The 13,037-nt window shown below is 44.7% G+C and overlaps 1 protein-coding gene across 2 annotated transcripts in view; it reads left to right on the top strand.

The window, feature by feature from the left end:
- The window catches only part of LOC137383269 (cytochrome P450 3A21-like), an 83,582-nt gene that overhangs the window by 23,728 nt on the left and 46,817 nt on the right, over positions 1-13,037 (top strand). For both annotated transcript variants that reach the window (XM_068055809.1, XM_068055810.1), the window contains one exon: positions 8,064-8,177. In XM_068055809.1, coding sequence (XP_067911910.1) covers positions 8,064-8,177 — 114 coding nt within the window. The remainder of the gene's footprint in view (positions 1-8,063; positions 8,178-13,037) is intronic.

Below are 13,037 nucleotides of genomic sequence, written 5' to 3' on the forward strand. Positions count from 1 at the left end.
TGACTCCCTCAGTATTGTGGGGTAGATCCCATCAGGCCCTGGGGACCTATCTACCTTAATGCTTTGCAAGACACCCAACACCTCCTCCTTTTTGATAACAACATGACCTAGACTATCTACACTCCCTTCCCTAGACTCATCATCCACCAAGTCCTTCTCTTTGGTGAATACTGATGCAAAGTACTCATTTAGTACCTCGCCCATTTCCTCTGGCTCCACACATAAATTCCCTCCTCTGTCCTTGAGTGGGCCAACCGTTTCCCTGGTTACCCTCTTGCTCTTTATGTACGTATAAAAAGCCTTGGGAATCTCCTTAATCCCGTTTGCCAATGACTTTTCATGACCCATTTTAGCCCTCCTGACTCCTTGCTTAAGTTCCTTCCTACTTTCTTTGTATTCTTCAAGGGCTTCGTCTGTTCCCAGCCTTCTAGCCCTTACGAATGCTTCCTTTTTCTTCTTGACTGGGCTCACAATATCCCTCGTTATCCAAGGTTCCCGAAACTTACCAAACATATCCTTCTTCCTCACAGGAACATGCCGGTCCTGGATTCTAATCAACTGATGTTTGAAAGACTCCCATATGTCAGATGTTGATTTACCCTCAAACAGCCACCCCTAATCTAAATTCTTCAGTTCCTGCCTAATATTGTTATAATTAGACTTCCCCCAATTTAGCACCTTCAACTGAGGAGTACTCTTATCCTTATCCACAAGTACCTTAAAACTTATGGAATTATGGTCACTGTTCCCGAAATGCTCCCCTACTGAGACTTTGACCACTTGGCCGGCCTCATTCCCCAATACCAGGTTCAGTACGGCCCCTTCCCCAGTTGGACTATCTACATATTGTTTCAAGAAGCTCTCCTGGATGCTCCTTACAAATTCTGCCCCATCCAAACCCCTAGCACTAAGTGAGTCCCAGTCAATATAGGGGAAGTTAAAATCACCCACCACTACAACCCTGTTACCTTTACATCTTTCCAAAATCTGTCTACATTTCTGCCCCTCTACCTCCCGCTGGCTATTGGGAGGCCTGTAGTAAACCCCCAACATCGTAGCTGCACCCTTCCTATTCCTGAGCTCTACCCATATTGCCTCGCTGCACGACCCCTCTGAGGTGTCCTCCCACAGTACAGCTGTGATATTCTCCTTAACCAGTAATGCAACTCCCCCACCCCTTTTACATCCCCCTCTATCCTGCCTGAAGCATCTAAATCCCGGAACATTTAGCTACCAATCCTGTCCTTCCTCAACCATGTCTCTGTAATAGCAACAACATCATAGTTCCAAGTACTAATCCAAGCTCTAAGTTCATCGGCCTTACCTGTTATACTTCTCGTATTGAAACAAATGCACTTCAGACCACCAGTCCCGCTGTGCTCTGCAACATCTCCCTGCCTGCTCTTCCTCTTAGTCTTACTGGCCTTATTTCCCAGTTCCCCCTCAGTTATTTCACTTGCTGTCCTACTGTTCTGGTTTCCACCTCCCTGCCACACTAGTTTAAACCCTCCCGAGTGACGCTAGCAAACCTCGCAGCCAGGATATTTGTGCCCCTCCAGTTTAAATGCAACCCGTCCTTCTTGTACAGGTCCCACCTGTCCCTGAAGAGATCCCAATGATCCAGGTATCTGAAACCCTCCCTCCTACACCAGCTGTTCAGCCATGTGTTTAGCTGCTTCCTATTTCTAGCCTCACTGGCACGTGGCACAGGGAGTAATCCCGAGATTACAACCCTGGACATCCTGTCTTCAACTTTCTACCTAACTCTCTAAACTCCCCCTGCAGGACCTCGTCACTCTTCCTGCATGTGTCATTGGTACCGATGTGTACCACAACCTCTGGCTGTTCACTCTCTCCCTTCAGAATGCCCCCTGTCCGTTCAGAGACATCCTTGACCCTGGCACCAGGGAGGCAACATACCATCCTGGAGTCTCTTTCACGTCCACAGAAGCGCCTATTTGTGCCCCTGACTATAGAGTTCCCTATAACTATTGCTCTTCTGTGCTTTGCCCCTCCCTGCTGAACAACAATGCCAGCCGTGGTGCCACTGCTCTGTCTGCTGCTGTTTTCCCCTGATAGGCCATCCCCCCCAACAGTATCCAAAACGGTATACTTGTTAGAAAGAGGGATGGCCACAGGGGATTCCTGCACTGACTGCCTGCCCCTTCTAGCAGTCACCCATATATCAGCCTGCACCTTGGGTGTAATCACTTCTCTAAAACTCCTGTCTTTGTCAAAGGGGAATAATTCACACTGTGAGGAGCAGCTGTCGAATGATCATATTTCTGGCTATTTGTTAAGTTGGCTGTTTTAGAGGAGCAAGAAACGTTCACTTTGATATAGCTAACCAGAGCAAAGTAATTATTAAACCCACATGTTTTATACATTATATGAAATGCTGTAACCAAAGGTATTGAGCTGAAATTTATGCTCCCACGGCCAAAATCGGAGGTGGGCGGAAAAATGGCAGCCCGCCTGTCTGGGCCGCATGTCACGCAGCTGCCGTGATATTAAGTGCAGCGGCTCATTAGCATGCCTGTGTCATGCTGCCGCCCACCCCAGTGACGTGGAGGGGTGAACTTGACGCTGCCGTAAACTGTGTCATCTGACAGATCAGCAGGTACTGGTGCTATATTTAAACAGCAGCCAGCCCTGCACTCATTCGTATTCTCTATTTAAACATCACTGCTGGAGCTGAGCACAGAAGAATCTATTCAAGTGCTTCTTCAAACCAAGACCCCTGCAAGGCAGACAGGATGGCAGAGGAGCGAGGCAGGGTGACCCCATGGTTCAGCAATGCCTCCCAGCTCACTCTTTTCCAGCTGTACAGGCAAGGCGGGAGGTCCTTTTCCCCAGCAATGTTAAGAAGAGGCCCTCCCGCCTGACCAAGCAAGTCTGGATGGGGACAGCAGAGGAGGTTAATAGACGTGGAGCCATCCGCTTGGACTGGGTGCAGTGCCGCAAGAGGGTGAATGATCTCTTGCGCTGCACAAAGCTAAGTGACACTTTGTTGCATGTCTCCGCTTAACCTGGGTGTCCCCACGCAGAATGGCACATGTGTGCCACTGCCATGCCAAAGACAGGGAGGTCAGGCAGGGAGGAATGATGGTACATGAATGGTTGCATGTGTGAAAGAACTCTTCCTTTGCAACTCAGAGCCTGGCACCTACATGACAGGTTCAGTCAGTAGTACAGACCAAGCTACGCCCACCTTTGGGTGTAGCACCCCTGTTGTGACATGTCATGTTGTTGTTTGGCAATGCTCAATATCTGCCTCCTTCTTCCTCCAGCTTAAGAGGGCACACAATGAGTGAGAGGCCTCCAGGATTGGTGGAGGGGTGCCTGGCATGTGTCTGCTTATACAGGCTGAGGAGGAGGCCCTGGAACTAGCAGCCATGCATGTAGAATGTGTCGTTGCAGAATTGGAGCTCGTGGTCCTGGTGAACAGATAGCCATTTGATAAACACAGGTGATCACCGCAAGTGCTTTATGCAAGTCTGTGCCCGCTTTCCAGGCAGCTACTGAGAGCACTGCACATGCGCCCAAACAGCTGACTGAGGCTGAGACAGCCGAGGCCCCTGACAGTTGATGGGCTGTGAGTGTTATTTGTGTGACTAGCTAAGTCCTCCAACTGGGTGTAATTTATCCAAACTGGTACCTGTCCTGCATCAATTTGCCTCCAATTTTCCTTCGTTTGTTCTAACATCCACGGACCATATGTACTTCAAACACTTTCATTATTTGAAATGTCGTGGACCTCCTTTACCTTTTCTATGGTATCATTAATAGTATGAGCATGACCTTCCCGTACTCTCACCAGTCCTGTCACTGTTTTTGTCAGATCCTGTCCTACTTTAGCTACACCACTTTTGTGCCTTTTGTTCCTTTTTCAAAATATCCTTTACTAGCTGACTGAGAGTTCTAACCTTCTGGTCCACATTTTCCAAATCGATAGTATTGACGATTGAAGTTCCCGTATTAAGGACTATGGCTGCGTCATTCACTAAGCTGCGTTTATGTCTCTTTCCCTTTATTATTTTCTCATTACCAAATTCCTGTCTCAGCAATTGTTGCAGTAATACCTTGTACAACTCTCGGGTCTTCTCAGGGCACCAGTCAGGCAGCTGGATATCTGAGATATTCAATATTACCGGTACCAACTCAAGCTTTATATTATCATATACAATTTTATTACTTTTTATTATTGCAAGTCCATTTTCTGGTCCTGTAGTCAAGGCCGGGCAAGGGAGACCAGTCACTTGTGGCTGTTGGGTCGTAACCTTACTCGTTGGTAATTCGGATGTGGTGTTAACCGTGGTGACTGGTGCTTGTTGTCCGTTTAATAAATTTTGAGCGCTGGTTTGATTGCTGGCTCCTTCCCTTGTACACCCCCCAATGATTTTGACACAAAATGTCTCTGGAGGGCCTTTGCTGTCAAAATGTGACACACCTGGTAGATTAAATTGTCCACTAAAGTAAAAGCAAAATACTGCAGATGCTGAAAATCCAAAACAAAAACAAGAAATGCTGGAAATACTCAGCAGCTTAAATTGTCTGCCAGGCATATAGTAGTTCTTTGCAGGATATTATATAAAGGGGCTGACTTTAAGTCAAATCCATCAGTAAGGTTCCTGCAATACCCAACAAGGCCCAAAAATGATCTCAGAACCTTAGTATCTTGTGGTAGGGGGAGTTGGAAGTTTGAGGATTGTCTGTACTCGCATCTGCTCTGTCTCATGCTTTCCCTGTGTTATCACTATTCTCAAATAATAAACCTTTTCTTTCAATATCTGTGTCTTTTCCGGGTTAACTTTCAAAGGAGTTGAAGGAGCTCCTCCAGTAGGTCAATTGTCACATTGATAAAGATGCTGTGATATTTGATGTCTGCAATTAAGTTTTTAAATTCTTAAAGCTGCTGGATCTCTTGCTGTGGCATCAGTTCTCCTGTGGCCTTGGAACCTGCCGTGACCTGTTTAAAAAAAAAACATAAAGAATCCATTGTGGCTCTGCCCCTGAGCCCAATGGGTTAATTTGTCCAATTCTATCTGTCAATTTAGAAATTTAAGGTTTAATAATGTCCATTATATATGGTGGGGGTTCAGGGTTGATGGCAGGGTCGTGGCGGGGGGGAAAGTGGAGATTAAGTTTTTAAAATGAAAAGTGTGCACTTAATTGGTATTCATTTAGGAACAATTGATTTGCACAGCAAATCGATGAAACACACCAAACTTAAACCCACAGTGGGAGGATGACACAGTTCAATGTGTACACCTGACCTCACTACACAGTCAGTGACTCACTCTGGAAATTTACGGCACAGAGGGAGGCCATTTGGCCCATCGTGTCTGTGCCGGCCAAAAAAGAGTTATCCAGCCTAATCCCACTTACTAGCTCTTGGTCTGTAACCTTGTAGGTTACAACACTTCAAATGAATATCCAAGTATTTTTTAAATGTGATGAGGGTTTCTGTCTCTACCACTCTTTTCAGGTAGTGAGTTCCAGATCCCCTACCACGGTCTGGGTGAAAACATTTCTCTTCAACTCCTCTCTATTCCTTCTGCCAATTTCTTTAAATCTATTTCCCCCAGTTATTCACCTCTCTGCTAAAGGAAATAGGTCATTGCTGTATACTTTATCTAGGTCCCTCAATTGTAAAGCCTCAATTAAATCTCGCCTCAGCCTCCTCTGTTCCAAAGAAAACAACTCCAGACTATCCAATCTTTCCTCCTAGCTAAAAGTCTATGGTCCTGACAACATTCTCGTACATTTCCTCCATACCCTCTCTAGTGTGATCACATCCTTCCTGTAATGTCCAATGGCAGCAAGGCACAAAGGGGTAGAAATTAGTTTAGGAAGATGGGAATATAGGAACACTCAGGGATGTGGTCACAGGGGACTTAGAAAATCATGACATGATAAAGAGACAACACAGATTTATGAAAGGGAAATTGTGTTAGTTTTTTGAAGATATAACTAGTAAGATGATAACGGGGAACCAGTCAGTGGATGTAGTGTATTTGGATTTTCAAAACCATTCGATATGTTGCTGTACAATAAATTATCACCCAAAATTAGGACTCATGCCATTGGGGGTAATATGTAAGCATGGATTGAGGATCTGTTAATGGACAGAAAATGACAAATAAGAATAAACAGGGCAGTTTCAGGTTGGCAGGCTGTAACTAATGGAATACCACAAGTATCAGTACTTGGGCCTCGGCTATTTACAATCTATATTAATGATATAGATGAAGAGATTGAGTGTAATGTATCCAAGCTGGTTAATGATACAAAGTTAGGTAGGCGGGAAAGTAAGCAGTGAGGAACATACAAAGAGGCTGCAGTGGGATATAGACAGGTTAGGTGATTAGACAAGAACATGGCAGATGGAATACAATGTGATGAAGTGTGAGGCTATCCAATGTGGTAGGAAAAGTAAAAAAATCAGGATATTTTTTGAATGGTGAAGAGATTGGGAAATGTTTGCATTCAGAGGGACCTGGGTTGTCTTGTACATGAAACACAGAAAGTTAACATGCAGGTACAGCAAGGAAAGCAAATATTACGTTTACTTGCATTACAAAGGGATTAGAGAATAATAATAAAGAAGTCTCAGTCTCATTGTACATGGCATTGGCGAGGCCACACCTGGAGTACTGTGTGCAGTTTTGTTCTCCTTCCCAAAGGAGGGAGTGCAACAAAAGTTCACTAGACAGGTTCCTGGGAAGAGGGTATTGCCTACTGAGGAGAGACCAGGCCTGTATTCCCTGGAGTTTAGAAGAATGAGAGGTGATCTAATTGAAACATAAAAAATTCTTAAGTGGCTGAGAAAATGTTTCCCCTGTCTGGGGAATCTAGAACACGGGGTCACCGTCTCGGAATAAGGGGTCGACCCATTCAGGCCTGAGATGAGGAGAAATTTCTTCATTTAAAGGGTTGGGAATCTTTGGAATTCTCTGCCCCAGAGTGCTGTGGATGTTTTGTTGTTGAATATCTTCAAGACAGAGATGGATAGATTTTTGGGAATTAAGGGATAGAGGGATCGTGCAGGAAGGTGGAATTGAGGTAGAAGATCACTCATGGTCTTGTTGAATGGTGGAACACACTCGAAAGACCAAATGAGCTTCTCCAGCTCCTATTTCTTATGTTCTTGAGCCTGCTCCACCATTCAATCACATCATGGCTCATCTGTATCTCAAATCAATTTATCTGCCTTGGCTCCATGATTCCTTGATACCTTCACTTAAATATTAGTCTCAATCTTGTAATTGTCCCAGCTTCCACAGTATTTTAGGGGAGAGAATTCCAGATTTCTGCTCGACTCCTTTTAGGATCTGAAATAGACTGTGTAATTAGAGGCCAGATACTTGTCCCAAGCTGGGTCTCAGGCTACATTGGAATAATTCCGCCAAGCTGCTGATGCTGGTTTGCCGAATACCGACATGGGTCGCCTGCGATTCCAGCAGTGATTCTTGGGTAGTTTGGAGGGGGGAAGCGGGTGAACAGGGGGAAGGTGGGCAGGCAGTGTTGCTGTGGAGCCAGAAGGTGCACTTCTGCTCCCCCTGGCTCTACATTAATGTAAGTTGCAACAAAGAAAAGGACCTGTTGTTGCCAATCTCTGGACAGTCCAGTTCAGGGTGTCTGCTTCGTCCACATATGGAACCAAAGAACTGAGGTCTAGTAGACGTGAATCAGTACTGGCAACTTTCCAGAATTAGTCCAAAATGAGCATTAGGCCACTGCTAATTTATGCACCGCCTGTTTCAAGTGACCACCAAGGAGGCCTGAGGATCGCCTTGTCCAATATGACATTGGACGCATTTCAGGGGCCCTTGGGGTGTGGGGAACAACACTGAGATCTTGCCACATGTAGCCCTTGTCCTGTGCTCCAAAAAAGGCACAGTGGGATCCAATTGTTCTCTCTCCCCCAAACATACTATCCCTCCCCATGGAGCCTGACTGCACTGTGCATTTTTAACAGAAATCAGTTTATGAATTAATATGTCATTGAACCTGATATGCAATTTATAACTAGATGAGAAATCTTCCTACTTTTTCTGTAGAACATTGGTATAGATGGGCCACTGGAGGAATCTATTCTGATTGTGGAAGATGACCATTGGAAGAGAATCCGAAATGTGCTTTCACCAAACTTCACCAGTGGGAGACTGAAAGAGGTAAAGACCCCCAAACCCACTCCCCAATAGATCAAATCCTTTTTCTGTGTTTGTACTTGTGATGTGTAAGATTAGATATTTAGACAAGTGAGTTGCAAAATCATTCAATAATAATTGACTTCTTATGATGTTGAAGGAGTAGCTGCTGATACACTCGGAGGAACGATAATATAAGAGGTTAAAATACAAAGTGATTAAAATGTTGACATACAACCTGTTCACATCGACAAGGGACCAAGGTGATCAGACTCTGTGTTACCGTCACATGAGCATGTCCAGTATCACTTTGAGAACATTCTGATAATTTCGGCTTTACATTTTACTTGCATACATTAAAAAGACACCTTACTCCTAACTAAGATTGTTCCCTTGAAAGGCCTCCCATTAATCATAGTCTTTGTCTTAGTCTAACAGTCATCTGTTCGCCTAACTCATCAAAGATAACACAGTACCTGACTCTGCTAGCCTCTATAAAACCATTCTATAAAACATATGGTAATATAAATGCCTCCTTACTTAGAATGCTGCAAAGGCAGGCTTGACTGGACACAGTTTCAATTTTTACCTGGCTAATTGTTAAGTTTTTATATATCTATATTTTCATAGTAAGTCTTTTTATAAAATGGAAACCTTCCTCTTGCATGCAGTGTGAATTGGTGGTGAGGTTCAGCTGGGGCAGCTAGTTATTAGATTAAAAGGAAAATACTGCAGATATTGCAAATCTGAAATAAAAACAAAGTGCTGGAAATACTCAGCAGGCCTGGCAGCATCTGTGGAGAGAGAAGCAGAGTTAACGTTTCATGTCAGTGACCTGTCATCAAAACTGGCAAAGGATAGAAAAATAATAGCTTTTAAGCAAATAAAGCGGGGGTGGGGGAAAAGAGAACAAAAGGAAAGGTGTTGGTCGGACAGAGTGTCACAGAGAATAACTGACAAGAAGGTCATGGGGCAAAGGCAAAGAGTGTGCGAATGGTGTGGTGAAAGACAAAGCATTAGTGCAGAGAGGGGTTAAATGGCAGAATAATGAACAGCCCGAGGCAAAAGCACAAACATGAAAAAACAGTGGGCAGGCACATGATAAAAAAAATTGAATAATGAAACAAAATAAAATTAAAATAAAAAAATTAAAAAGGGCCTGCTGTGAAATGATTGAACTCAATGTTCAGTTGGTCGGCTGTAGCTTGCCTATTCGGTAAATGAAGTGTTATTCCTCGAGCTTGCTTAGTTACTGGATTATTGACACAGATTGCCATCAGTCTCAGCTGATCCTATGGTCTGATTACTATTACCGAGACTTGCATTTGTATCGTCCAGTAAAGATGTTTTAGAGAGGGAAAAATTCAAAACAATCAGCTGCCAATCCTTGATGGGAGATGTACCTGAAAAATTGATCAAAAAGATGGTCTTCAAGAAAGCATTTAATGACAGAAACTTCCAGAGTGGAGGATTGAGGTTGATTAAAACTCTTTCCCAATGGATGAGTGAAGGGAAGGAGAGATATAAGGACAGAGTGACCCATTGGCGGGGATGTAAGGTAGGCTGAGGTTGCAAAGTAATGTAGGGTGAGACCATGGAGGGATTTGAAGGCGTGGATAAGATTTTAGGTTCATATGTTGGTTATGTGGCCAGTGTAGATCATCAAGACTGGGTGATGGGTGTGGGATATGCATGGCTGAGTTTTGAAGGAGTGTGCAGATGGACTCGCAGATGAAGTGCATGAGTTCTTCACACTTAGACTGGGAAAGGGGTGTGAGTAAGCAGTTTCTGTTTGGAGATGAAGGAGCCATAGATTGCTTCTGCCTGCCAAGGTAATCCTGAAGTGATGGGAAAACTTTGGCTGAAGAGTCTGAAATAGAGTATAAAATGTTTCACTGCTCCAGAATCATTCTGGAGAACAAAGATAACTCCTGGATTTTATCTGCAATGTCAACCTCCTCCTTAAACCCCTTCCCCTGCCTCTCCACCCTCATCTCCAAGTCTGAGGAGGTCATGGCATTCTTTGTCACTAAGATTCAGACCATCCATTCAACTGCCTCTGCTTTATCTCCACCTCACCCCTCTCCATATACTACACTCAGCCCAGACTGTTTCTAGTTTCCCTCTGTTCTCCCCTCATATCCTCTCCAAGTTCATCTCCTACATGAGACCCACTTCCTTCTCCCTCGACCCATTTCCCACCACTTGCTGACCACCCAACTTCCTCTCCTACCCCCCATGCTCATTGAGATTGTAATTCACTCCTTTTTGAGTAATGCTTTTATCCCCACTCCCCATTTCAAAACTGCTATCATCATGCACTATCCCCTTGCAAACTATCACTCCATGCCCAACATCCCAAGTCCTCCATTATGTATTTTTCTCCCAACTATATTACTCTTTTATCTGCAACTTGATGTTTGCGTCTCCTCAATCAGGTGTAGTCCCCACCTCTCCTCTGTTGTCCAACTGAGTGGTACTACACTCGTGCGGTTCCATTCTTAACCAATCCAATGATAAGCAGAGCACTTGCAGCAATGGCTTGTCTGCTCATCAAATGCAACATTACCTCTGGAGTCCTCTGAACATGAACCATTGAAAAGAATTTTACAAACACCGCCCCCACCCCCCGCCCCTCCCCCCAAACAACCGACGCGGGGGTCGTGGTGGGGAGGGCGGAAATTGTCTCTGGGAGAAGGCTGCCACGTACCCCGATACTGAGAGGGCCCAGCCCGATATTAATGGTGGCAGCGAGGCCTCCTGGCGGCCCACTGCCCACTCCCACTGCTCAGCAACAGGACCGCCATTAATATATTGAAATAAATTTAAATTACAAATTAATTGCTTTTACATTCCCGTCATCAGTCCTGATGACATATTCGTGCTGCTGGTCAGCACTCCCATGTCTTTGGATCCCCGTCCAGGAACCGAGGTGGAACACTGGTGGGGAGGGGGGAGAAGGTAATTGTCTCAGTGCGGGAAGAGGGGAGTGGGGTCAAAGTAATATCATTGGTGTAGGGGATGGTGGGAAGAGTTATAGTTTAAAGCCTTAAAAAATGGTGCAGCGCCTGCGCACAGGCAGCTGATGCCATTGTTGGCGATGGACAGCCTGCTCCCTTCATGTTAGCGGCAGGATCCGTCCTCCCCGGATATTTAAATGAGCCGCCGCACTGAATATCACAGCGGCTCCGTGATGTGCGGCTCGCACGGGCGGGCCGACGTTGTTTTCACATCCCGCCGATTTCAGCAGCGGTAGTATAAATCTCAGCCCATCATCTTCAGAACCCTGCCGCGCTCTGTAAACTTCAGCTCATCCAGAATTCCGCCACCCATATACTGCATCACATACCACTCCTCTTCCCATCTCTCCCAATGCCTTCAATGCAGATTTTTGCCCTGCATTTTTGCCCTTGTGCTTAAATCTCCCGCGGCCTCATTCCTCCCCATCTCTGAAAAGTCCTTACCCCGACCCCTACCAAACTCTCTGTTTCTCTGACTCTGGCCTTTTGCGCCCCTTCCCCATTTCATCCCCCTCACCTCACCATTGGCGGCCATGTTTTCAGCTGCCTTGGCTCCACACTGGAATTCACTGCCTTAGCTTCACTGCCTCTCCACATCCCCCTCCTCCTTTTAAATCCCATCTGTTTGACTGAGCCTTTGGCCGCCCCTCCAAATATTTCCTCCTTTGGTTTGGCATCCATTTATTTTTGATTCCACCTTGGGACTTTTCCTACATTTAAAGACACAATATAAATGCAAGTTATTTGCTCTTTTTTTTCTTGTAGATCTACTGAAAGAAGGCTTAAAAAAAACTCAATATGTCCATTCATCCACATTCCTTTAGCCATCGTGCTCTCACAAATGATTTGTATCCTGTGACTATCAGCATGTTGACCTCTATTCTGCAACACAAGGTTATGCAGGTGTAAAATATCTAATAATCTGACTGATTTTGACATAATTGATGTCAGATTAAGTTGATACAGGGTGTGGCTTCCATTTTCCTTTCCTGCTTTAAAAAAAAATGTTTTCTATTGATGAGGAGAGCAGGTTCTGTGAGTTAACAACAACAATTTGCATCTATATAGCATCTTTAACTATGAAAAATGTCCCAAGGTGCTTCAAAGTAGCATTAGATAAAATTTGACACTGATCCTGATGACATAATATTAGGACAGGTGACCAAAAGCTTGGTCACAATAGGTTGTAAGGAGCCTTTTGAAGGAGGAGAGAGGAAGGTGGAGAGGTTTAGGGAAGGAATTCCAGCGCTTGGTTTGCGTGCTCACCAATGATGAGGCAACGAAAATCAAGGATGAACTAGAGGCCAGAATTGAAGAACGCAGAGATGTCAGAGGGTTGTAACACCGGAGGAGGTTGCAGAGTTAGACAGGGGAGAGGTCATGGATGGATTTGAACAGGAGGATGAAAATTTTAAATTTGAGACATGAGATTGTGAGCTCATGCAGGTTGCGAGTGCAGTGATGATGTATTCTAACCTGTGTAGCAGCTGAGATAAAGTGATTCCCATTTTGTGCCCTGGTCGCCTGCTCTCCATATTATTATAGGTCTGGTCTGCCTGCTTCTGATTTCAGAGTGAAGTCGGCCATTTTCTAAGGGAGAAGACCAAGAATTCATTGAGGTGGCTGATATGGATACAAACCTCAGTACAAGCAAGAGTTTTAAGAAAGAGTTCACTAAATTTCAGTGATTCCAGATCATTTGTGTCTCGAGTTGTCATTTCCCCCAGGATTACCCTGGAGTCTCCAGGAATTTGGGATAAATCTCCAGGAGCAGTGAGCAACCCAAGAGAAAAAATCAGAGGGGCTTTTTTTTTAAGGAATTCTTTGAGCACTTTGTTTACTCGTTGTAAATATTGGACATGGG

The sequence above is a fragment of the Heterodontus francisci genome, chromosome 24 (genome assembly GCF_036365525.1).
Source record: "Heterodontus francisci isolate sHetFra1 chromosome 24, sHetFra1.hap1, whole genome shotgun sequence".
Taxonomy (NCBI): Eukaryota; Metazoa; Chordata; class Chondrichthyes; order Heterodontiformes; family Heterodontidae; genus Heterodontus; species Heterodontus francisci.